The 26477-nt window shown below is 41.2% G+C and overlaps 3 protein-coding genes across 5 annotated transcripts; 1 reads left to right on the plus strand and 2 right to left on the minus strand.

The window, feature by feature from the left end:
• Positions 1–688: 688 nt before the first annotated feature.
• LOC146572112 (uncharacterized) lies at positions 689–4026 on the plus strand. Of its 3 annotated transcripts, XR_014892902.1 has the most exons (4): positions 689–857; positions 2303–2450; positions 2535–3689; positions 3920–4026. XR_014892902.1 is itself a non-coding variant. In XM_085278595.1 (2 exons), exons 1-2 carry the CDS (start codon positions 806–808, stop codon positions 3415–3417), a joined length of 1167 nt encoding a protein of 388 aa, XP_085134721.1. In that variant the 5' UTR covers positions 689–805; the 3' UTR covers positions 3418–3859. The 3 variants fall into 3 exon arrangements, 1 of the variants encoding a protein (XP_085134721.1); XR_014892901.1 differs by having other exon boundaries at positions 2303–3689; XM_085278595.1 differs by lacking the exon at positions 3920–4026 and having other exon boundaries at positions 2303–3859.
• A 6962-nt stretch (positions 4027–10988) lies between these two features.
• Positions 10989–19457, minus strand: LOC146572113 (uncharacterized). Its single transcript, XM_085276109.1, has 11 exons — positions 19428–19457; positions 18471–18542; positions 18201–18302; positions 17257–17328; positions 16987–17088; positions 16662–16767; positions 14902–14972; positions 12836–14801; positions 12379–12537; positions 12244–12297; positions 10989–11819 (listed from the first exon to the last, which is right to left on the minus strand). The coding sequence occupies exons 2-11, from the start codon at positions 18525–18527 to the stop codon at positions 11572–11574; spliced, it is 2937 nt and encodes a 978-aa protein (XP_085132235.1). The 5' UTR covers positions 18528–18542; positions 19428–19457; the 3' UTR covers positions 10989–11571.
• On the minus strand, positions 19401–22761 carry LOC146572114 (histone-lysine N-methyltransferase set-1-like). Its single transcript, XM_085278464.1, has 5 exons — positions 22224–22761; positions 21410–21530; positions 21164–21326; positions 20851–21043; positions 19401–19529 (listed from the first exon to the last, which is right to left on the minus strand). Exons 1-5 carry the CDS (start codon positions 22260–22262, stop codon positions 19401–19403), a joined length of 645 nt encoding a protein of 214 aa, XP_085134590.1. The 5' UTR covers positions 22263–22761.
• Positions 22762–26477: the final 3716 nt, after the last annotated feature.

Below are 26477 nucleotides of genomic sequence, written 5' to 3' on the forward strand. Positions count from 1 at the left end.
ATTGTGGATGGATTATCTCAGCATCCTGCCATGCGATTACATTTGTTCCTGATCACCGAGAACACTCACATTAACGTTTATGGAGTGGAAAAAAGTTAGCTTGTTTATATTATGCTAACATAGCTGTGTCGCTAGCGGTCACGTAGCACATCATTATATACCAGCTAGCCAAACTTCAGTAACCCTACAAACGTCACTGCTGTTTAGTTTTCTGTCTTCATTTATGCTGGAAGTGATAGCAGAGCTGTACGTTTGAATTTGTTTCCAAAACCCTGCAGTCAGGACATGGTATATTGTATTTAGATAGAAGCTAGCGAGCTAACGCCCTGCTAACTTCTAACTCTGTTAAATGTCATAAATTCCGTTTTCATGGATGCCTGGATGTTAAACTCAATTGTTACACCTGGTAGAGCAGAACGCTGATCATTTTATTAAAAATGAAAGACTTTAGACAGTTTTTCAACTCTCAGTAATGCCATAGTGATCGTTTGATATATGGACCTGCAGCGGAGTTTAGACCCAGACACAGCTAGTGAGGTCAGACTGAACAACTGGATAGTTCTATCACGTGCACGTGTACACGTTGACAACCGTAACCATGGCCGCCGAGGGTATATAAATGCTTCACAAGGTTCCAAACGTCTGTTTACACTTGCTCGTGGACTTGTTTCGACCTGCTCCAACCTCAGCCTGTGGAAAGCTAAGTTTTGCAAAACATTTTACTGGAAGCTGATATAACTTGAACGCATAACAAGTACTTCATCTGTGGATCGTTTGTACTTGTTTTTGTTTTTCAAGTTTGAAGATGGCTCGCCGTGGACCCGGACTCCCCGACTGTCACCTGGACTTCGCTGCAGGTACGTTTGAAAATTTCTTTAAATGTAAATTACTGTAATAATTTAACAAGTTCCAGTGTGAATATCAAGTTTTAACGTGATCAAATATGTGTATTCAAGATTGTTTCCCGTAAATTGTTTGTATGTTTTAAATTTTCCGGGAGAGGTGTAGAAATTATTAACGACTGGTGTATGAATATGAAAAAAGGTGTTACTTTGACTTGAAGGCTTCAAATTTGACACTTTTCTTTAAAATGAAATGGTTAAAAATAGCTTAATGGACTAAAATTTGTAAAATGCCCAAAAATCAGTTTCTGTGGTAACGGCATCTTCAAGATGTCATGGCCTCAGAACACGCAGGCGTAAACACACAGATCCAGGTCCCCTCCTGACATCCTTTTCTTCTCCGGATCAAAGGCTTTATTGACATAAACTATATTTTTTCTCTGCTGCAAAACACAAAGATAAAAAAATACAAATAAAATAATATCAAAAGAATATGAAAACAGTAGTAATAATGGCATTAAGACCCATCTTCTGTTACGGTAATGCTTTTAACCTTATTAGATAGCAGAGAGAGATATTGTACACGGGGATATTTACACAGGGATAGCATGTTTACCACAGATTAGATGTATCTGTCCTTATGGCAGATACAGTCCTTGTGCACATTTCTAAAAATGTGGATTCTGAGTTAAGAGTTTCTGTTTGTTTGTTTGTTTGTTTGTTTGCTTGTTTGTTTGTTTGTTTTTCACTTGACCATCATTTTCAGACATACCTGCAGAGCTTTGTGTGTGCAATTCTTGCCAACTCTTGCCAAGAAGGTTGTGTTTTTATTTTAAAAAAATAAAATAAATATATATATATATATATATATATATATATATATATATATATATATATATACATATATATATATATACATATATATATTTAGGACATGCAATTGGTACATGTGGTCTAAATGTTACATTATGGTTTGCATCCACATATTTAACCTATGAGCTTTTTTCAAAATGTGTGACATCGTGAATTGTAACTAAAACAGGAGAATGAGCTGCATGGTTAGTTATAAATGTACTGTAGTATATTTATATAATAAGTTACTCATGTCCGGCTATTTACAAATCAATACCTATTATCCATTACCTATTCCAACATAGTGTTTGCATAAAGGCTTACAAGGAACAAATAAAACAAATTGAATGTACACAAAATACAGTGTCATATATAGTGTCAATATAGTGTCACCTTAAAAGTACACAGAGTGAGCTGCCTTGGTGGAGGTTTGGTGGTCTTCTATTAAAAAACTTCACTTAAAGATTGAACAAGTAGAAGTGTCATTCAGTCTGACATAAAATGCTTTTCTCTCATCCTCTGCTCAAACTAACAGATGTAGGTCTGTTGCTTTAACACTGGGTGTCTATTACATTCCTAATGTTATTTTAAAAATTGTTTCCTCACAGGGCGTCTTGACTATGTGGTTGAACGCCCTGCAGAAGAAGGCCTTCCTGAAGTCATCAGGATCCTGGATGACAGTCTCCAGAGCACCACCTCTTCTGGTGAAGCTCAGGACACTGATACCCAGCGTATCAGCGAAGGTGAGTATGGTGAGTATTTTATCCCTCTCTCACCCTCACCCTCTTCTGATGAAGCACCAGATGCTGATGACGGTGAACAGCAAGGTGAGTATGGTAGGTATTTTATCCCTCTCTCACCCTCACCCTCTTCTGATGAAGCACCAGATGCTGATGTCGGTGAACAGCAAGGTGAGTATGGTGAGTACCCCCCCTACCTACCTATAGACGATGAAGAGGTGAGTGAACAGACTGACAATTCATCTGACTGGAACGACTCAGAAGAGTGGGGGGATTGGCTTAGCGATGACTCTGGGTATGACACCATGGATGAGAGAGATGATTCCCCTCTCATCCGGGAGCACCCTCCAGAGCCGTTTTGGCACGATTGGCAACGTCCTATTGCTCCAGGTGCTGCCCCCATCGCCATGCCGCCTTTCGGCCAGGCCAATGCCCCACTCTTCCCTCGAGTTGTTGCCCCAGTTGGTGATCCGCCAGCTGCTCCTCCCCCAGCTGCTCCTCCCCCAGCTGCTCCCTCTGCTGCTCCTTCCTCTTCTGCTCCCTCTGCTGCTTCTTCCTCAGCTGCTCCTTCCTCAGTTGCTCTCTCTGCTGCTCCTTCCTCAGCTTCTCCCTCTGCTGCTCCTTCTTCAGCTGCTCCCTCTGCTGCTCCTTCCTCAGCTGCTCCCTCTGCTGCTCCTTCTTCAGCTGCTCCCTCTGCTGCTTCTTCCTCAGCTGCTCCCTCTGCTGCTTCTTCCTCAGCTGCTCTCTCTGCTGCTTCTTCCTCAGCTGCTCCCTCTGCTGCTTCTTCCTCAGCTGATCTCTCTGCTGCTCCTTCCTCAGAAAAGAGAAGCAGAGAAGACATCTGCACCGAAGAGGTAAGTGCAAAGAGGTGCAAGGTGAGTGACCAGTTTGATGCCCCTTCAACATCCTCAGGTAGTTTTGGAGTCAGACGTTTCTGGGAGAGGCCTTTTAACCTTTCCATGGATGACAGTGACTCTGATTAGTTTATGTTAGAATGTGTTTTTAAACTTTGTTTTTACAGATATAAGAACATGTGACTCGCACATGTGAAATGTATTGCTTTTTTTGTTGATATGTGACATTAATATTAATATTACATTGTGAATTAAAGGTAGTTTTTTAGTTGTTATTACTTCCAGTTACGTCCAAGATGGAGCAAACACCCCACCCAGAAGACAGCCTTACCCCAACCAACCCGATGAGAAGGATGGATGACCAAGTGAAAAACGGGAGAGTGGTGCTGTGTTCCAACTATGTAAGTTATCACCTCACATTGACAACAAACTGTATTGAAGACAAAATTCTTCCAATAGTTGGTATAAATCATCATCCTATGTCAGCAGCACTGTAGGTTTAGCTTTATTTATATTTTTCATGTGTATACGTTGGGTTTAAAATTGCTTTTTAACAACATACTGCAGCTACCAACAATGAAAATGCTGTTTTGTGTTAAAATGACGTCTTTCTTGTGTTATTGCTTTGCAGGGCAGCTGAGAGTGGACAGAGCTGCACAGAGGACCAAAGATCCACTCTCAGCACTTCATACCTGACTGGCCACAGCACCAACCCTCCTCACCCTAGGTGAGGAGGGTCCTGACCCCGCCTGCACAGAGGGAGTTGTGAACATGCACTTCTGTGTTGGTGGGTTTAGGATCCTCCTCACACTCACACTGATGAAGACTGTCACTGGAAGATGTCTCCATTGCATCAGCAGGACGTAAGCATTTGTAAAATATTACAGTTTGTGATGTTTTGTACATATTTTTATTGCATCATTTAAAACTATGAGATATAAAATAAACCAATTTTCATAACATTTTCTGTGTATTTAGTTGTTTTCTTAATAGGTTATTTGGAACATCATTGCAACCTGTCAGCTTTTTATTGAGGATTTAGAAAGTTGCTGGTGGCCCGAGTGTGTAGAGTGGGGTGTTGTTTTTGTCACATGGTGAAAGTGACCTCATGGGGAGCAAAGAGAACAACTGAACAATTTGGGGATTCACAGACTTTCGTAATCGCTAAAAACAATTTAATAAAAATTGTTCTGTGTGAACTAAAAGCTCAAATATAAACCATCCTGACACACTGACACAAATGATCTGCTGTTTATAAGCAGGACAGTGTTTTCATGAGCCTGGATGAAGCTAATTTGCATGAGTTTAACCTGCTGGTCAAAAACTTGCATGACTCTGATATCACTCTAACTTTCTTCTGTTTATTTATTCATTTTTGCTAATTGTAGTAGATTAATATGTTCACCAACTGATTGTTGGCCTGAATGTTTGAATGTTTGCAGTTTCAGGTCCTACTGATCAGTTTTAAGTATTGTAGAAAGTGAGCAGCAATTGAATCAAGTCCTGGGATGAAATGGGACAAAAGGGTAATGTGACAGCCACATTAGTTCCCTTCCCTCGTTTAACAATGTGTAAGCAGACTGCTTTAACCTGCAATTTACTGCATGTTGTTAGGCTGCATGGTACAACCACAGTCTGCTAACCACCCGTGGTGATCGAAGGTTTTGAGGTCTTGCTTGAGCTACTGATGAAGTTTTATCAAAGCTTGTTAAGTTTCCCAACCACATTTTATCCTGATGGTCCAAGGCTTACATCTTTATGCTCACAGACGTACTTCTGTAATTAATCAGTGACCGATTTATTACTTTAAGTTACAGTGTGAGGGGCATTAATGAACATAAATCAGATTTAACTGGATTATGTGTTTAGGTCAAGAGACACAGACCTTCATCTTTAAGAGGCTCTTCTTGAATATCTAATCACGATGTTTGCCATGCAAGTACACTGGGCGGTTGTTTTTAACAGAATCATTTGATGATTCTGATGAAATGAAGTATTGTTTCAATGAGTTGTGGCACCATTCTTGCTTTAGCAGTGAAAGGAGTCAGGTAGGGCTCCATCAGGAAGAGGGCCCCAGAGGTCCTATCCCCCCGCCCACTTCCCTGGGGCTTGAACATCAGTGGATTTCCACTTAAGCAAAGCCTCATCAAGTTCCTGCAAACAGCACCATACACACACTATCATGTACAGAGTGTGGATGCTGTGTCTAAGACCACGATCAATGTGTTTCCACCATCTGGTGCAAGCTTCATCTGTCTCACTGTGTTCTCCTAAAGGCCAAGACAGCAGGACAGTGAAATCAATCTCACTTATAGGTGCCAGAAATCAGAGGATGTGAGATGGTGGTAATCAGGTTATGCATTTGTTGTCTTCTCAGCAGGTGGGAAACATCTCTCTTTATTTGTTTATGTACATGTGTATCAGAAATCTATTTTCCTGTACAGCTCAGGATTAAGGAACAATGTTGATCTAATCTAATGAAGATCAGTGCCTTTTTAGAGTCAGTGAAAATACTGACATTAGTGACGTTAACCCTTGACTAAGAGTTTCTTAGTCAATTGTTAATGGGAAACACATTTCCACACCACCATCTTCTAAGCTGTGATGCTACATGTGCAGCAGCAAACGTCCAATTAGTACCGATCAGAAGGTTGGAGGTTCGATCGCAGCCTGATCTGATCTGTATCTCAAAGTATCCTTGGACACGATACTGAACCCCAAACTGCTCTTTCACGTGTCCATCAGAGTATGAATGTTAGATAGAAAGAACTTAGGTACAGAAAAGTGCTTGTATGAATGGGTGAATGAGGTGTATAAAGTACTTTGAGTGCTTGAGTAGAAAAGTGCTATTTAAGAACAAGGATGTGCAAGAATTTGCTAGACACGCTCTTCTTTTTCCAAAACTAAAAATGTTATTTCAAATTTGGCAGCCTGTGTGTCAAAGAGACTGAAGAGTAACTAAAGGGCAAAGTCCAGGAATACAGCCAAACTCAGGAGACCAGTTAGGAGCACAACTGAGCAAAGGTGATTCAAAAAAATGGAGAGAAACTCTGCCATGCAGTGCCATGCTGAGCAGACTGGTTTACAGCCACAAGAGAGAATCAGCGTTCACAGATCATAAAATCTTCAGGGAGCAAAGCTCTCAGAGAAGCTATAATGCAATCCACAGATAGAATACAGTCAATAAGCTCCAAGTGAAATGTTAAACAGTGCATGGATAGCTTTTTGTTCAGCTTTTTCTTCGTATCCTTTTTCCCCCTTTCTAAAGTCTCTTCAGAGGCTTTGCAATTTGTCAAACAGCAGCTGGTAAAAAGGCTTTTGCAGTGAGGCAGGGAGCCTGTTCAAACCAGATTATGCTTGATTTGATGACTGCAGAGAACTTGGGGCTGACAGCTCAGATTAGGATCGGTTCTCCCTTGAAAAGGCATTAGTGTGTTCTGTCATGGCAGGATTTCTGTTCAATGTGCAGGTAGATTGAAATCAAAGGGCACCAAAGACACCCAAACCTGAGGGATCATTACGTGACACCCAAAGCATCTGAGCAGTCTTATTCCTTCATCTGTACCAAATTACTCAGATTCACAGACGTCGTGCACAGCAGACCTGCAATACAACAATGAATAACAGGAGTTACGCCTGCGTTTGACAGGTCAAAATGTCACAGGGAGCAGTTCAGTTAAGTTTCATTCCCCTCCAGAAATCACTTCATGCATGATTATCAGGAACCTTTGAGTAATGACAGCACTTAAGTGAGTGTTTCCTTACCATATTCCACTTTGTCACCAAGTTTTAGGATGAGAATGTTTTTTTTCTACTTTATTTTTTTTTTTATATCGTTGTTATTATTTCTGTTGTAATTTGTGTTTGTTTTTTGTTTGTTTGTTCAGTTTTTCAGCCTTGTTGCATTTTTTTCTATTTCCGTTGTGTTTTATTCAACTTCTGTTACATTTTGCAGGATTTTGCAGCTTTTTCTATTGACGGGTGTTTTCTTCAGGGACACCATATTATCATTATCTTTAAAACTGCATTTGAAACTTAATGCTGAGTTTTTACTTTCTGCAGTTGAAGTTATCTAAAGAAACTGTGTGTGGGTGCAGCTGAAAAAACGTCTTTTGGCAAATAACACAGAAATTCTGAAATCCTCTACTGCTTATATCAAAGAGAATAAAAGAAACCAAAGCTAAACTCTAAAAGATTATTTATTTCAGCTTGTTTACAGTTATCCACACCTCACAGCTTTTTATGGGTTGATAGTTTTCCTGATCCAATCTGCATACTCAGGATCACAGAGGTCCATGAAGGCAGCCGCTGCTCTGCATACAAAGTCCGGATCTCCCACAAAAGAAGAGACCCCATAAATCCTGCCATTATGAACCACTCCTCCACCAGAGTCTCCCTGCAAGACAGAAATACAGTTTCCCAGTTTTATAAAATCTTTCTGTATTTTGAATGTTTAATAAATGCAGCTGTGAGCTGAGGGATCATGCAAACTCACTCGACATATATCTTTCCCAGGACTTTGTCCACAGAACCAGTGCTGATAGCTCTTGACTCGGTGGACCTCGGGGAATTATTTCTGTAAAATATCATTGAGCTCTGTACAGCTGACAACCTCAGTCTCTGCACAGTGAAGAGAGGGTGATTCACCAGGTTCTAGAAAAAAGGGACAATTAGTTCAGCTTAAAGCACTTTTTAAAAAATGATGCAGATTTGTATTTTATGCAGAAATGCAGCAGAAAGAAATAAAATGGTCTGAGCTCACAGGAAAAGCTTGTTTTTGCTTTGAACACATTAGAAATGAAGAAAAATACAATTTCAGTACAAATATCTGCAACATCTCTTTACTAATAAAGTAACAGTTTGGATGGTTTGTTTTCTTTTTTCTTAATACAACAAATTTGTTAAAAATCATCTTCCTTCTTTTCTCATTAGCTAGTCCAGTGGTGGCACCATAACCTGCGACCTCAACTCTGGAATGACACAAGAAGTGTTTGGACACTTTTCTCTCCTTTTTTTGTCAGTTACATACAAATACATATATTGATTGTTTTGCACGTTAACTTTGAAATGTTGCCCTGAGGCCTGTACTATGAAGCAGGATCTCATCTCTCCAGGTAACTTCAGAGTTCTATATGAAGGATTTTGACTTCTTACCAGAGAAAATTGTAAGAGTAACCCTGACCTGCTGTTATATTAGTTATGTCCTTTATAGAGTTTTAGTCACCACTTTATCATCACGCACCACACCTGGCTAGCATGCTTGCACTGTGCTTGCTCAGCGCATTGGGAAACCATTCAAGCTCACTGCAGCACATGCTACTTCCTGTTTTAAAGGGCCTTGTAGCAGCCCTTGTTACATGCGTGGGCACGGAGCGTGAAGCAGAAAGCACAGCTTAAAAGAGAAGTTGATATACCCGGCGGCGTGACACTGACTGGTGTTTTACGTTTTCTCAAGCCAGCTAACGCAAAGTAAGCCAAGCCTTGTTGAATTTTCTTTGTACTATATCCCTCTGGTTAAGTTCAAGTTTAGAGATCATTTGTCCAGAAAAGCAGCATCACCATTCCTGGAAGATCCCTTGAAACTTTCAACTTTAGACCCTCCTACTGTACTACATGGACAGTGGGAGGGGCTAAAATTCTTCAATAGCATTTTTTCGTAGACATTTTTCAGTTTGCAGCCTATGTTTAAATTCTGTTGTTATATTAAGTTTTATTTTCTCTTAAACTAATAAACAGCAGAAAGTTTGCAGCTGACAGAATAAAAGCTGAAACTGTCTTTCAAACATTAATTAAATGAAATACTTAATTATCCATCCATCAGATTCTCCTGTGTAATGATAGGTCGTGATGTCAGTCAGGATTTTTGCTGTCTTTTTTTTTTTTTTTTTTTTTTGCCTGTCCCATTTGGTTCTTTAGCCATCAGAATTGTTGTCTGAAGACCAACAAGGATACCCAATGGATTTACTTTGCCAAATGGATCATCGTGGCATTGCCGTATTGGTCCATTTGGTCGATCTTTGTTTTTATTATTTATTATATTTTATTTTCAGATGTTACAGACGGGACAGACATGAGTGAGGGATAGGAAAGGAAGAAAGAAAGAGGAAGGAAAGGAGAAACAGAAGGGGAGAGGGACAGTGAGAAAGGGGGGGGAGAAAAAAAATCTCCTGGATCACCTGTTGAGAGAAAAATAGAAAACAAGCAAAAAAAACAAAGCAACATACTAAACACAACACCATCGCATTAATCTAGCTAAGTGTAAACAGCAGTAAATACTAAATATTCAATGTTGTTGTGCAGCACGCAGGACAGATGTGCTTCGAAGTAGCGGCCAAGAAAGGTGTAATTTGGGTCTACGAGCAGTGAACACCCGTGTACATACCTGTGTGGATCAGCGCGCTTGTATTCCAAAGGTTTCTCCATGTAACGATCTGCTAGGGAGTGTGGGGGGGCCACAGCCCCGTCCTCCAGGGTGTGAAGCGGGTATGGAGGAGGTCAAAACTCCAGACATCCAGAGGGCCCCAGAACACAAGAGACCATGGAAGACCAACAGAGGGGCAGCCGCGCCACTGTCCCAGTAAGAGCTGAGGAGAGTCCCAGATGAGGGTTCACTCAGCAGCCGCGGAGCAGAAGCCAGGGGGAGTTGCAGTGACGCGCCCATGAGCTCCGCCGGCCCCCAGCTGCGCCTGAGTGACCGAGCCCCAGGCCGAGAGGCCGGGGGCACCCCACCTCCGAAGGGGCCCAAGCGAGCCCCAGGCTCCAGGCCCCGATAAGCGGCCACCAAGGAGTGAGCCGGTGTGTACCTGGACACCCACCCCCAGACACAAAGAACCACCAACGCACCGACACCTGAGGGAGTCCGCCACCGGCAGGGGAAGTGGTGGTGGGTGGAGATAGGCCTCCAAATCTTGGAGGACCTGAGGTGTCCCCAGAGAGGTGGCGTCTGATACCCAACCTGACATATAGACACAGACATACAGGCACACACAGACACAAACATCCATTCCCACCCTCATGCTCTCATGTGCACTTACTCCACACTCAACCAACGTGGAGACAGACATAAAGAGACGCTGTACACACGATCACACTCCCCAAGCGTACTCTACAAACCGGGTCTAGGTACCCTTGCCCCTGGAGGGGGGAATTGCACCCAGACCCAGGTGGTGTTACCCTTTTCCCTGCGGTGGGGAGAGGCAGACCTCCCCGACTCCGTAGCAGCAGGGAGGCCCCACACCCCAGACCGCAGTCGGACGGCCAACTTCTCCTAGCCCTCCCGCTCCAGCAGGCCGCAGAGAACGGGGGTGGGAGAAGACTCCAAACCTCCCTCCACCCGCTCATTGTAGTGTTGATGCATGTGTGTTCTAAGGTGCAATTAAAACCCAGGAGGGCATGGAGCTACCTGCCAAGGAGCAGCAGGTAAGCGCATAGTCCCTCCTGATAGTCTTATTGAACAAAGCATCTGAAGTTCTTGCACATTCATATAGTGCTTTTACTACTAAGCAATTTTCCACACACACACACACACACACACACACACACACACACACACACACACACGTCTATGTGGTATGGCGGGACTATACTACGTCAATCCGCCCGGTGGTGGTTTAAGTGGACTACCCTTTTGAAAGGACTTAGAGCCAAGGGAGCGAGGTTAAAGTGTTCGAAAAAATCTGAAAAAAATTTGGGTCACTTCAGACCTCATACACTCCCTATAGAAGTCTAGATACACTGATACACACCAACCAGACTCTATTGTGTTTTCTGGAGACATTGTCCACTTGACAACAATGTGTTTTATGAGGTCCAAAAAAAACAATATTGGGTCTTTAAAGGGACAATGATGTAATATGTAAATAGCTCATCATTACCATGAATACACATCTGACAGGACACAGGATTACTGGAACATCATTTTATTAGTGTTCTTGGATCTGAACATTAATTTTAACCATAAATAAAAAAAGAAATCTATGGACAAAAATGCCCACGCTTCCCACAGAAATATAAAAATATAGAAAACAGAAAAATTAAAAACATTTAAAATGAATTTTAATAGTTTAAAGGTAAATATTAAGGGGAGAAAATATGCATTTATAATTTTTTATTTTAAATATAACCCGTCAAAAAAAACCCTAAATAAATTAAATGTAAAAATTATGAAATACAAACTACTTCTGTATTTAACAAGAACTTTTTTTTCTTTAAACAGAACATCAGTGTTAACAACAATTGGCAATCTGACCAAGATGTAAAACCACAGCTCTCTAAACAGTTATTTTAGTTCATTTTTTTCTGCCTTTTTGCAGTTAATCCTCTGTTTCTTACAAAATCTCTTATGTTTTGAACTGTTCTTCCTGCCAACACCGGATCTTCTACCAATTTGCAATGACTGCATTCATTTTTGGTGGCTAGTTTCCCTTCGTTTATGTGGTCTTTAAAATGCCTCATCACTGCAGCAACCTCAGCCTTGGACCACATGTTTTTGGGAGCTCTTCGGGAATTGTGGGATTGAGCAGCATTTTTCTCTGGAAGATATATAAAGTAGTAGTAGTTAAACAAAAAACCAAACAAAAAAAACAAAAAACATTTGGTGGTTAAAAGAATGGATGCTACCCTGTACTAACTTCTGAAATGTGTTGCTACCATCAATATCAAAACGAGCTAAAATTCTCTTTGAAAATTTATCAAATTTCTAAAATGAGACATTTAGTGTTCCGCTGTGAATAAAAGACTGAATAAAAAGTTGAATAAAAGTCTCTTGATGCATGCTCAATCATCCAGGTAAGTAAATCCCAAAACGTTGATTCTGTTAATCTGGACGTAGCGTTTTCAGTGGGAGAAACATTTTGTCACTCATCCAAGTGACTTTTTGCCACCACTCTGCAGTTTGCCATATGTTGCAAAGTGATGAAACAATAATAAGCTTAGAGAACCAACTGCACCCCTTACCTTCAGAGGGAGCAGCAGTCTCACTTGCTGCAGGCATTGTGAGTGGTCCTTCATCTGCTGATTACACAATTTGATTAAGTTTTAATATTTGTAACAAACATTTTATCCACAGAAACCAAGCTAGTGGTAACTTACCACAATCTACAGTGTCTTGGAGCTGCGCTGTGTTTGTGGAATCAGCTACTGCATGTACAGGCTCACTGGTGCCACACGCCAACATTGTGAGTGCTGTGTCATCATCATCTGATTCACTCTCACTGTCCTTTGTTTCAGCATCACTTAATGCAATTTCATCTGAGAAATTGTGGGAAAACCCCCCCAAAAAACCAAACACAAACCCCCCAAAAACCTCACATTAACAACGAGATATGACAAAATACAGAACAAATACTGGAAATTATAGTACATAGTTTTACTATTTAAGGCCACCACTCTGCAGTTTGCCAAATGTTGCAAAGTGATGAAACAATAGACTTCAAGAACCTTAAATCATGGACATTTAACAGAATGGTCTGTGCTTTTAGGTTTTAATTCTGTTGATAAAGCATAATATTCAACTACTGCCCTAATATTTGCTCCTTTCAATACAAACCTTCTATTTTGATCTCATCCAGTGATTTCCCCTGGATCTGGGAAAGTTGTCCTTTTTCCAGTGTTAAAAGCAGTTTGGAAATCTTGGCCAGCTGTGTTGTGGGAACTGGTAATCTGTAGAATTCGCGGTGAACGCGGATATCATGACCCAGGAAATCTGCAACCTGATCAAGTTCGTTGTTTTTCAAATTAAGGACTTGTGAGAGTGTGGCAACATGTTTTCTGAGCTGTGTCGATCTTAGATACTCAGGCTGCTTTGCTCCACACTGGTGTGCATGAACACGCAAGGAGTCTATTCCTCTGTAATGACTCATTGATCGGGGTCTTGCAAAGAGGTAGATATTAGTGGCACAAATACCACAGTCAGGCCTCCTACTAACCAGTAGTGACAGAGCATCCAGCATGCTTGGTGTTAGCAGAACTGGAACATTTCTGTCCCTTTTTCCCATTATTTCTATTCTACAGAAATAGTTACAGAGTCTCTGTTCCATTTCTGAGAGCCCCATGGCAACATCTGTGTGGAGTGCTGTTTTGTCTCTTTCAAGAAAACTTTTGAGGCGCATCTTTGAAACCTCTCCAGAACGTCTTCGGTTGAACACAATGATTTGTGAGAGTGTAACTTGTGCAAGTTGGGCATAATTCTGAGCTGTGGCTTCGTTCTCCAAGCTGCAAAAGGCACTTTCTGCAGATTTTTGAAGGTAGTGATGGAGAATCCGAACATCTTCTGTAAAGGGCAATGTTGATGGCTTGTTAAACTTTGCCTCACTCAATGTGTTCAAGGCACGGTGAGACACCATCTCAGACCATTTGGAGACATACAACTTCTTGAACGCATCAGTGGACTTGATTAGGGCTTCATCCTCTGTCATGAGGGCACGACAATGGATAATGTCAGACATTTTATGCAGTGTATGTCCCAGTTTCAGCGCAAGGCTTGGAGTTTTGTATGACAGTGTCTCTTCATCAAAACCTGAAACTTTCTTTACTGCTTGCACAACTCTCTGGAAATTAGCAGGCTTAATAGCTTCTTCCATGTTATGCACTGAGAATTCTGTGCGCAGACACAACAACAAACGTCCCGCTTCACGAAGCTTCTGTCGTATATAATCATACTTTGTAGGGTCTTGTCCATGTTTATTGTAGAGGGACTGGGCAAACTGAATAACAGTAAAGTCATTTCGCACAGCTGAGGCAATCTCATCTTGTTTCATAACAGCAAGAACCTTCCAGACTCCACTTGACACCTGCGGATAACACTGAGACTCCAGAGTTAAAGCCAGGCCGAGTACTTTGGTTCTTCCAGGTTCTTTATCCGTGTCATCTTTTGGTTTGTTAGGACATCTGCGGACATGTCTCCAAAGATCCTTGCGAACATACATCCCTTGACAATAAAAGCAATGAGCAAACTTTCCCTCTACTGCTTTAATCTTGGGTCTTCTCTTCACTTTCAGTGGTCCCACTCCACCATGCAAAACTGCAGCATTATGCTTAAAATTTCCCTTATTTCTCAATTTCTCTAACAGACTTTTACGCTCGTTTGAGTCTCTAGGCAGGGAAAATGCATGCACAACATCAGGAGCCGTTTTGTGCGTTTTCAGGTGGCGGGAAATTTTAGCTTGTGGTTTGCCACAAAAATAGCAGTAATTTCTTTTACTTAAAGTCATTTTTTCTGATTCAGTTTCGCAAAGCTCACTTTTATCTTGTGGCTTGTCCTTTGTCAAGTTGTGGATTAAATTCGTTGAATCTGATTGTTCATGCGCTTTGGAGATGTCATCTTGGCATAGCAGACCTTTTGATGTGCTTGGCAATAATGAGATGTCTTCATCTGAATCTTCATCATATGACTCTGAATCTGGCACATATTCTTCTTCTGATATGCTGTGGTTGCCATCATCATCGCTTGATATTTGATCCAGAACTGAATGTGGCAATCCATCCTCCCCTGAATATTCAGAAATTTCTTCTTTCTGGAATGTAAGAACAAAAGTTTTTTTAATTGATCAATACTTTAGACAGGTAAAAAATAAACTGAAAAAAAGTCAAGCCAAATATGAATGGGATACACACCTGTGTTGACTGGTGGCAATTCTGATTTGCCAATTTTGCAAGGCAAGATTTGTGCCAGACCCCTAAACAAACTGAAACACATTTTGATAGACTTAATTTAGCTTTGCAGTTCTATTTAAGTGAAGTAGTTTTTTGTCAAAGCATTGCAGTAATGTCAAATGCTGAAAAAAAAACAAAAAACAAAACTGTTCACATTAAGGATATTTTAATGACTACACATACACTGCTAATCCCCCTCCCCCCCCCAAAAAAGGACATCCCAGATGTGAATGAAGGAATTATTCTTATTAAATACTTTGTTCTTTAGGTAGTTGAGTGGCATGAAAGTGTGTAGTTGAATGTGTGTGGCCTCCAGATGCCTGTACGACTTCCCTACAATGCCTGGGCATGCTCGGGATGAGGTGGCGGATGGTCTCCTGAAGGATCTCCTCCAAGACCTGGACTAAAGCATCTGCCAACCCCTGGACAGTTTGTGGTGGATGGAGTGAGACATGATGTCCCAGATGTGCTCAATTGGATTCAGGTCTGGGGAACAGGCGGGCCAGTCCATAGCATCAATGCCTTTGTCATGGAGGAACTGCTGACATACTCCAGCCACATGAGGCCCAGTGTCGTCTCGCATTAGGTGGACCCCAGGGCCAAATGCACCAGCATGTGGTCTCACAAAGGGTCCGAGGACCTCATCTTGTTACCCAATGACAGTCAGGCTCTCTGGCAGGCACAGAAATGCCACCCCTCACCATTACTGACCCACTGCCAATATGATCATGCTGGAGGATGTTGCAGGCAGCAGAACATTCCCCACGGCATCTCCAGACTGTCACGTGCTCAGTTTGAACCTCCTTTCAGCTGTGAGGAGCATAGGGTGCCCGTGCTGAAGTTGCCAAACTTTGTGTTTTCTGGCAAATGCCAAACATCCTGCATGGTGTTGGACTGCAAGCTCAATCCCCACCTGTGGATGCTGGACCCTCAAGCCACCCTCATGAAGTCAGTTTCTGACCATTTGAGCAGACAGATGCACATTTGTGGCCTGTTTGAGGTCATTTTGCAGGGCTCCTCTTGTTCCTCCTTGCACAAAGGTGGAGGTAGCGGTCCTGCTGCTGGGTTGTTGCCCTCCTATGGCCTACTCCACATCCAGGTAGCACCTCCATGCTCTGGACACTACACTAACAGACACAGCAAACCTTCTTGCCACAGCTCACATTGATGTGCTACGCTAGATGAGCTGCACTACCTGAGCCCCTTGTGTGGGTTGTAGACTGTCTCATGCTACCACTAAAATGAAATCACCGCCAGCATTCAAAAGTGACCATAACATCAGCCAGAAAGCATAGGTGCTGAGAAGTGGTCTGTGGTCACCACCTGCAGAACCAGTCCTTTATTATGGTGAATTGACTATAATTTCCACTTGTTGTCTACTCTATTTGCAAAACAGCATGTGAAACTGGTTGTCAGTGTTACTTCCTAAGTGAACAGTTTGATTTCACAGAAGTGTGACTGACTTGGAGTAACATCGCATTGTTTAAGTGTTCCCTTTATTATTTTGAGCAGTTTATGTTATGGAATGGGGAATTGAGGACAATCCCAAGTATACCATTTTTACAAGGTCCTGCACCAATGAGGTAATACTGCATTTCTTTAATTAGACGTGACCACCCATTAATTAAAAAGGGAGCAGTGTTCATTTCAGCACGTCTTAACTTGTTGAACTCTATTAATGCTTTTTACTATACACTGTACCTATTCACTAAATGTCTCACCTTTGCACTTAAAGCCAAGCCACTTGAGGGAGGAAACCGGTCCCACACACTGAATGCACTTGTCCAAAGATGATATTGTTGTGCACACCAGACGATGATTGTGACACTGTTAGCAAAATATTGCAACATTTATTTGTTTTGGACAGTTGGAAAGGTGTGTTTTCAATTCAGTTGCAGATATCAACTAATAAACTTCGTCCATGTAAATCACATCACACCCAGGTGACTGCCAAACACACACACACACACACACACACAGCATCCATAAAGAATGATGATAGATTAAATTATTAGTTCATTAAGTGGTACACTGGATTATATTTACCCTTTCAGGCTCTGGATGTTTCAGGTCCAGATCATTGTTTGGAAAGCTGTTTGGTTGCGGCTTTAGGCAGCTCACAGTCTTCTGAATCTGGCTGGTCTCAGTCTTCGTGTGTAACAGATAGAGAATGAAGACAAAAGAACAGTAATCTGACAGTTACTAAAAATGCATCACTCAAGAGGATGAATAGACCATTTCACTATTGGCAAATAGCGTAAGGTACACATCGTGCATGAGAAACATTCATTAAAATCTGTCCTAGGTCAATGTTACCTCTTCAAAATCTTGCACTGAAGAAGAATGCATGGCTTCTGAGCCTTGCTGAGGCATTTCTTCATCAAGATCCTGCAACAAAGAAAAGATGGCACAAAGATTAGACCAAGTGCTCTTCTTGCAACTGTACTGGGCAGTCCTGTGCTTCTGTCTTTAATTTGCATGTGTGTGTGTGTGTGTGTGGGGGGGGGGGGGGGGGGGGGCTTTCCACTCAAGAAATGTTTTCTTCTGAAAAAAATACTGGCTACAATAGTTAACAACTGATTCCTTTGCAATCATCCATCCTCTTCCACTTATCCTTATCAGGATTGTGGGGTAGCAGTTTTGGGGCCTATACCAGCTACCATAGGGCAGTACAACCTGGACAGATCACCAGTCTAACATGGAAGGACAAGCATTTGCATTCACACCAAAGGGCAGTTTTGAATCACCAGTTAACCTAACCCCATAAGCTACATCTTTGGACTGTGGGAAGAAGCCAGAGTACACAGCGAGAGAGCCCATGCACTACCAGCAGTAAAAAGTGCCTAAAACAAGTTAAGTTGTATAGTACTATCTATCTTAATGTTCAAGCCTGAGTTTCAAACCACATAGAAACAAAGCACATGTAGTCAGCTCTGCATGCTGTAGGTCAAACTGTCAAGAAATACGAGAAGACCCCTCCTAAAACCAGAGTGATGTTACCATGAAGCAAACTTTGACGGAGTCTCCCAATAACAGTGTGGTCCTCCTAAGTCACATTTGGGTGGTTAACACACACACACACACTCAGATGTTATCCAGACTTGCACTTTGAAACAATGAAAAGGACCTACAAGCCACAGTCCATGTAAATCACATCACACCCAGGTGACTGCCAAACACAAACACACACACAGCATCCATAAAGAATGATGATAGATTAAATTATTAGTTCATTAAGTGGTACACTGGATTATATTTACCCTTTCAGGCTCTGGATGTTTCAGGTCCAGATCATTGTTTGGAAAGCTGTTTGGTTGCGGCTTTAGGCAGCTCACAGTCTTCTGAATCTGGCTGGTCTCAGTCTTCGTGTGTAACAGATAGAGAATGAAGACAAAAGAACAGTAATCTGACAGTTACTAAAAATGCATCACTCAAGAGGATGAATAAACCATTTCACTATCGGCAAATAGCGTAAGGTACACATCGTGCATGAGAAACATTCATTAAAATCTGTCCTAGGTCAATGTTACCTCTTCAAAATCTTGCACTGAAGAAGAATGCATGGCTTCTGAGCCTTGCTGAGGCATTTCTTCATCAAGATCCTGCAACAAAGAAAAGATGGCACAAAGATTAGACCAAGTGCTCTTCTTGCAACTGTACTGGGCAGTCCTGTGCTTCTGTCTTTAATTTGCATGTGTGTGTGTGTGTGTGTGTGTGGGGGGGGGGGGGGGGGGGGGGGGCTTTCCACTCAAGAAATGTTTTCTTCTGAAAAAAATACTGGCTACAATAATTAACAACTGATTCCTTTGCAATCATCCATCCTCTTCCACTTATCCTTATCAGGATTGTGGGGTAGCAGTTTTGGGGCCTATACCAGCTACCATAGGGCAGTACAACCTGGACAGATCGCCAGTCTAACATGGAAGGACAAGCATTTGCATTCACACCAAAGGGCAGTTTTGAATCACCAGTTAACCTAACCCCATAAGCTACATCTTTGGACTGTGGGAAGAAGCCAGAGTACACAGCCAGAGAGAGCCCATGCATTACAGCAGTAAAAAGTGCCTAAAACAAGTTAAGAAGTTGTATAGTACTATCTATCTTAATGTTCAAGCCTGAGTTTCAAAAAATTTCAACATAGAAACAAAGCACATGCAGTCAGCTCTGCATGCTGTAGGTCAAACTGTCAAGACATACGAGAAGACCCCTCCTAAAACCAGAGTGATGTCACCATGAAGCAAACTTTGACGGAGTCCCCCAATAACAGTGTGGTCCTCCTAAGTCACATTTGGGTGGTTAACACACACACACACACTCAGATGTTATCCAGACTTGCACTTTGAAACAATGAAAAGGACCTACAAGCCACGGTCCATGTAAATCACATCACACCCAGGTGACTGCCAAACACACACACACAGCATCCATAAAGAATGATGATAGATTAAATTATTAGTTCATTAAGTGGTACACTGGATTATATTTACCCTTTCAGGCTCTGGATGTTTCAGGTCCAGATCATTGTTTGGAAAGCTGTTTGGTTGCGGCTTTAGGCAGCTCACAGTCTTCTGAATCTGGCTGGTCTCCGTCTTCGTGTGTAACAGATAGAAAATGAATATACAGTGCATTTTTGAAGAGGCTTTTGAAACATTAAATAAACTGTATGAGAAAGATAAGTTTCAAGCTATTGTCTTTAAAATATTCACTGTCATGTATAGAGAATTTAAGGCCCTATGATTAAGAGACAAATAGTCAGTGTGATTTCTTTATTTTTTAAGCCATTGCTAAAGGAGTAAAACAATCACCTGTAGCAGCAACGAACTGTCACTAGGGCCCATTTATCTTCAAGGGACAAAATTTAAAATGAATCTAACTAAAGAGGCTACACAGCAAAATCTCCAGTGTTAAATTAACACTAGAGAGTGTCTATATGGGTCCACACAACACTGTTGAGTGTTGAATTAACACTTTTGACAGTGTTATATGTTTAAAAGTAACCTAGTCAGTTTTGAAGATTAACAAAGACTAACACTGAGCAGTGCTGATTTTCTAACACTGGAATATTTCTAACATTTTGAGTTATTTTCCAGTGTTAGAAAATCAGCACTGCTCAGTGTTAGCCATTGTTAATCTTCAAAACTGACTAGGTTACTTTTAAACATATAACACTGTCAAAAGTGTTAATTTAACACTCAACAGTGTTGTATTTAACACTCAGAGGTGTGGACCCTTATAGACACTCTCCAGTGTTAATTTAACACTGGAGATTTTGCTGTGTAGAATCACATTAAACATCAATCACTGTTAAAATTTAGAAACCGAAAGCCATTTTTTATTTCTGCATACCTGCTGATATTTTTTTAGTGCTTTTAGAGGGCTTTGATGTGGCAGCCATCACAATTGCCTGTTTTCCATTAGTACCTACCCCTGTTTTTCCAGTAGGTTATAGTACCATGTAGTTTTTCAGTAACTACTGCACCAAGGTTCCAAGTGATCCAAAGTGATCAGAAAATTTGACATAGACTGAATGCCACCAGGTGGCTGGTCAATGGTGTCACTCGATAAGTTATGAGTGCGCCTCCTTCGTGAAAATCCAAGCCATCATTTTTGAAACTCTGAAATGTTTGAAATAGCGACTAAAATTAACAGCGTGATCCCTGAATTGAACACTAAAGTATAGACTGAGCAGCAGGCATTTTGTCACCTTGACGTCCATGCTTGCTGTGGCATTTATATCACTGGATGCTCGGCTGCATTGCTATAGTTACCCCAGGCACAGTAGGTGATACTCAATTTCAGTGAAAAACTAGATGCCCTAAGTCACGTTAAGCCAATTTGAGTAGGTACAAATGTAAAAATGGCTTAGGGTATGCAATTTATCAGTTCCAAAAAGTACAATTGTAGAAATACCTTGCATCTCCAGAGCCAATCCGAGTCACCATAATTATAGTCTATTTCTTCGCCTGGACTTATGTCTCTGCTTGCAAATAAGCATAGATGGGGCTTTCCATTGATATTTAATATTTTCATCTTAGCACTTGGACTGATGTGGTTGTCGTTGACAAGTCTGCCTAATGACCCATCTTCTTGAGATGCATCCACACTGTGGGGTTAGGCAAAAAAGTATTAGCTTAACTAGTTAGTTAGGAAGCTTTTTTTTTTTCATAAATCAAAAGCAATGTGTCATTTAATCTTAATCAAACTACACTGATATAATACGCACCACCAGAGTTTTCCATCAAACTTGAATTCAAACATGAACACCTTCAGGCTGTCATGATAAACTCTGTGTCTCCGCTCACATTCTTCTTTTGTTATGAGTTTACCTCTGTATTCCAAAAGAAAGTCTCCTTTTTGGAATGGAACAGTCGTGAAAATGCCCCGACCTGAATTGCAGAGGCATACCAAGTGAGTGACAAAAGACAAAGTGACAAACTCCAAATCTAATCCAAACTAAAGACCAACTTACCTTTGAAGGCATTTATGTAGTGGATATCAAGTCCCAGTTTGTCCCTTCCAGCAGAAACATGACAGACTGCATCCTCCCGTGGAGGAATGCGTCTCCTTCGCATGTTCTCCTGTACGATTGGCTGTATTACCAAAGCATATAAAGTATTACGATTATCGTCATCATTGTCATCATCATCAGTAGTAGCAGAACTAGCAGTAGTGTAGTTTACAGCATAAACACAGCTGACTTATTCATAGTGCTAATTTATGCCTTCTTTTAAAATGTTAAAGGCCTAGTACTCAAAATGGCGACATGTGACATTTCTGTAATGGCGACTGCAGAGAGTGATACAAGTACTGAGAAAGCTTAGGCATCAAAACTGTAAGAAGTTTTTTCTTCAGGCATATAAATAAATACACGACTAAATACACTTATACCCTTGCTTTTATTTTAGGGCTGTCAGCAGAATGACAGACATTGGACAAACTGCCCGAAATTAGCTAACAGCGACATCAGGGATTTTGACTCAGACTGCGCTGGTTTAATTGTTAATCGCGTTAGTCGCGATGTCGGCATTAACACGTTTAAGCCACAATAATGCTTTAACACCGAGTAAATCCTAACACGGGTTAGCCCGCTTTATCGCGTTGACGCGGTTAGTCGTCAGCCCTATTTTATTTACTCAATGACAAACGCTGGGGCCGTTTTACTTCTTCAAAGACTCACTAACAGTCCATAAAGCATAAATTAAACCAGTTTAATATAGGCCTGTGCACCTATAATTTCATATAGTATTAAAGTCATGGTGCATTTTACATTAAAAAAGGCTTACCTTTGTGTTTTTAATCCGTCTTCGTATTGCCGTCGACATACACTTGTTAAAGGGCACGCGCGCGAAAGTTGTGGCGCCGTTTCCTGTAGGTACCGCCTATATATATAGCCTACCAATCACAATGACTTCCGGCCGTGTGTATTGAAAATGTGTATTAAATTGCAGTACCTACACACATCCACTCTAACTCGAAACGTCGCTGTGCAATACACTGGAATACACAAAAATCAGGTGAGGGGTATAGGTGGACTTTTAAGAAAATCAGAAAATCTTTTAATTATAGTTTAATAAATGAATTTACACTACAGTTTAAGCAAATACAGGTCAAAAGATAAATAATGACCTCATAAGAAGTAGAAAAAATTATTATTTAGACACTTAAAAATGCATTTACAAGTCATGTTTTAGGGGGACACATGAATACACAGCAAAAAGTCGAAATGTCCCCGGAGCCCAGGTACAGCGCAGGTCAAATGTCAATCCATACCACATAGACGCACTCACACACACACACACACACACACACACACACACACACACACACACACACACACACACACACAACACTGGTTTTTCTGCAGCAGCTGTTACTTTCAGTCTGTATTATGCATTTAAACCCTTCATATTTTTCTAATATTACAGTTTTATCTTCCTTTTTAAAACCTGCACTGCCAGTATAGTTTATCCACATCCATTAGGATTGAAAGCCCTGGTTAACTTGATAACCAGGGCTTTCAATTGATAAGCAGCTTCCTGTGAGTACTTATCCTGATTCCCACTGTTGGGATAAGATAAAGGAAATATATTCTACATATGCTGAACTCACTTCACAGCACAGAGCTCAGGTCAAGAAGAAACTTTAAGAAAAAAAACTTCAAAGCAAGAAACTTTGAGCCACAGGAACATAAATGTATCATTTGAATCTAAAACTGAAGTTAGCACGACGTATCAGTATCTGTCAGAACACATGAACCTGAAGCAGAAACATCCACAACTCACAGTCAGGTAGTTTTATAGGATGGACATCAGAGCTGCTAGTAGCTGCAGCAGCATGATGTCATGAACTCTGCCTGTGCTGGTGTCTTTGTCTGTATAGATCTCAGCTTCTGCTGTTATCTGCACTTCTTGTTCCGGACCCCCTTGATGCACACTTAGATTTGCAAACATGGTCCTGCATGTGCACAGCAAACATAAAACATGATTACTGATGGTCACCATATTTTATTTCTCATCTTGTCTGAATGTATTTTACTTTTTACTGAATAGCAAAAACATGGCTACTAGACATTCCTTGGGTTAACAAGTTTTAGTTGCTGCTCTGGTCTCCTCACCCTCCTGGCTTCAGACGGTGAGCTGCAGAATCCAGCGGTCGCTGATCAAAGAGCCTCCACACAAGCTGGAAGGTCCATGTGGATAAACTGCTCTGAGCTGTACATGATACTGTCGCTCACATTCATCACCTCCAATGACTCTCTTTTGCAGAGCGACCTCTGTGTTCGCCGTCACACCTGAAAGAGGAATCCCCCGCCCACCAGGTCACTGCCAGTTTTTCTTTGTACCTGTAAAATATCTGCTCTCAGAAGTAAGGCAGAAACACACAGTGAGGACCAGAGCCATTAAATATAGATACTGTAGCTGAGCACTCGCTGATACAGAGAAAAGAGAAAAGGGCACCACACATAGTGTTGCTGCCATTCACTCTCTAATGACTGCATTTCAGTTTGAATATTGGACACTGCATAGTCACATAGTGTCATTATGAAGCTTTATGAACTGCAAAGCTGCAAAGCTCCACACATTTATGCAAAGTTACTTATCGTCTCTTTTTGCTTTTGGCTTTCATAAAGTTACAGAAGGGAAATGAAGGTAAAATATTTCTATAGAGAAAGTGCTTCACAATAATAATCAATAAAAATAAATACAAACATTAAAAGACAATAATAATATCCACTACCTAAAATTAAGTGTGTACAAATAAGTAGAGCTGCTCTTTCAAATGTTCAGAAGGCAGAGATCAGATGTAATATTAGTGCATTCCATAGATTATCAGCCAACAGCCTTGAAGACACACTTAGTCTCTTTTAGTTTTCAGCCTAGAACGAGGAACCACCAGCAGGTTTCTGTCAGAAGACCTCAGTGACCTGCACCTTATAGATGGAAGCAAATGAAGTTTGATCTCAGCTTCATGCTCTTGTTCTGCTCGTGCTCTGATTTGAATTACATGTTCTACACACTTCACTGTATCTCACTGTCAGTTTGTCAATTTGTGACATTAATTCAGAGGAATGTGGTGTAAACCAATGATTTATAAACCTAAAACAGCTCATGATCACTAACCAATGCTAACTTTGAGAAGCAATGCAGAACATATTGTGCCCTCTGTGTGGCTAATGGAGCTCTTAAGAGTAGAAGAGCAAAACAAAAGAAAAAAAAAACCTCGCTCACGAGTCTGCGACTGCGTGCTGACAGAGAGCGAGTGGGTTACCTCTGTGTGACTTCAAGCAGCAGAGGGTAAGGCTCTGACTGTGGTCTGCATATATGTGCCGAGCAGCAATTCAGAATACCCACCGTGCACAGTTTCTGTGAGGTTTGGCATAACTCGATGCATTGAATCATTTTCATATTATACAGACAGAATTATGCAGTAAGAACCAGCAGTTAAATATAGAAACTGTTGTTGAATACTCACTGATACACAGAGGCAAGAGAAGAGGCAGCAGACACAGTGTTCCTGCCATTCACCCTCTAACAACTGCCTTTCTGTTGAGCAAACACTTTGGCGACAGTGGGAAGGAAAAACTCCCTTTTAACAGGAAGAAACCTCCAGCAGAACCAGGCTCAGGGAGGGGCGGGGCCATCTGCTGGGACCGGTTGGGGTGAGAGAAGGAAGACAGGATAAAGACATGCTGTGGAAGAGAGACAGATTAATAACAAGTATGATTCAGTGCAGAGAGGTCTATTAACACATAGTGAGTGAGAAAGGTGACTGAAGAAGAAATACTCAGTGCATCATGGGAATCCCCCAGCAGCCCACCGCATTGCAGCATAACTAAGGAAGGATTCAGGGTCACCTGGTCCAGCCCTAATTATATATTTTGGAAAGTTTTAAGCTTAATCTTAAAAGTAGAGATAGTGTCTGTCCAAACAGGAAGCTGGTTCCACAGAAGAGGGGCCTGAAAATTGAAGGCTGTCCCTCGTATTCTACTTCTAAATACTCTAGGAACAACAAGTAAGCCTGCAGTGTGAGAGTGACGTGCTCTAATAGGGTGATATGGTACTACAAGGCTTTTCAGGGAGTTTTTAGGACATCCTGATAATAATGAATTACAGTAGTCCAACCTGGAAGTAATAACTGCAGCTTCACTCTGAGACAGGATATTTCTAATTTTAGAGATGTTGCTCAAATCGAGGAAAGCAGTCTTACATAGTTGTTTAATATGTGCATTGAAGGACATGTCCTCGTCAAAATTCACTCCAAGGTTCCTCACAGTGTTACTGGAGGCCAAGGTAACGCCATCCAGAGTAAGAATCTGGTTAGATGCCATATTTCTAAGATTTTAAGGGCCGAGTACAATAACCTCAGTTTTATCTGAATTTAAAAGCAGAAATTAGAGGTCATCCAGGTCTTTATGGCTTTGAGACATTCATGTAGTTTAACTAATTGGTCTGTGTTATTTGGCTTAGCTAAGCTAAGGTAGCGAATTCCTAAAAATACAGGGAGTGAATACAAGAGAGTGTGCTTCGGATGAAGCAAGTGAAGATTAAACTATGAAATAAGAAGTTATCTATAAGTTTTTAGTTATTTCGGCTATCCAGATAAGCTACACAAAAACACAACCATGTGTTGGAACAGGAAGTGATAGGAGGTGAGAAAAATAACCTTAGGACAGGTGAGATTGGTCAATGGTAGAGCTATTTTTCTGAAATTACACACGTTAGTAACGTGTGTAATTTCAGAAAAATAAAATAAAAATAAAAATAAATAAAATAAAAATAAAAAATAAATAAAAATAGGAAGACACAGTGCTGGTTCAACAAGACAAAGTGGACAAGTTTACAACACCATTCAACGCAACACCACACAAAGTTGTAAGCAGAACTGGAAACCAAGTCATTATTGAATCACCAACAGGAGCTCGCTATCACCGGAATACCACACATGTGAAGAAATACGAGACAAATGAGACCAGAGAAGGACACTATGACACAATACCTGAAAGGGAGGAAGGTGAAACACCCACAAAGACTGACACC

The sequence above is a fragment of the Mchenga conophoros genome, linkage group LG6 (genome assembly GCF_057382185.1).
Source record: "Mchenga conophoros isolate Kocher_MC1m ecotype Shallow Benthic linkage group LG6, M_conophoros_male_GT1.1, whole genome shotgun sequence".
In the NCBI taxonomy this organism is placed as follows: domain Eukaryota; kingdom Metazoa; phylum Chordata; class Actinopteri; order Cichliformes; family Cichlidae; genus Mchenga; species Mchenga conophoros.

What these genes read in the sequence shown, in the direction of transcription:
- LOC146572112 (XM_085278595.1), top strand. Translation starts at nt 806, where the DNA reads ATGGCTCGCCGTGGACCCGGACTCCCCGACTGTCACCTGGACTTCGCT. An exon ending in TCACCTGGACTTCGCTGCAG is followed by an intron (nt 858 to 2,302) that starts GTACGTTTGAAA and finishes GTTTCCTCACAG; the next exon opens with GGCGTCTTGACTATGTGGTT.
- LOC146572113 (XM_085276109.1), bottom strand. Translation starts at nt 18,527, where the DNA reads ATGCCTCAGCAAGGCTCAGAAGCCATGCATTCTTCTTCAGTGCAAGAT. An exon ending in ATTGCCACCAGTCAACACAG is followed by an intron (nt 14,802 to 14,901) that starts GTGTGTATCCCA and finishes CTTACATTCCAG; the next exon opens with AAAGAAGAAATTTCTGAATA. An exon ending in CCAAGACACTGTAGATTGTG is followed by an intron (nt 12,298 to 12,378) that starts GTAAGTTACCAC and finishes TGTAATCAGCAG; the next exon opens with ATGAAGGACCACTCACAATG.
- LOC146572114 (XM_085278464.1), bottom strand. Translation starts at nt 22,262, where the DNA reads ATGTCGACGGCAATACGAAGACGGATTAAAAACACAAAG. An exon ending in CTACATAAATGCCTTCAAAG is followed by an intron (nt 21,327 to 21,409) that starts GTAAGTTGGTCT and finishes TCTGCAATTCAG; the next exon opens with GTCGGGGCATTTTCACGACT. An exon ending in TTTGATGGAAAACTCTGGTG is followed by an intron (nt 21,044 to 21,163) that starts GTGCGTATTATA and finishes CTAACCCCACAG; the next exon opens with TGTGGATGCATCTCAAGAAG.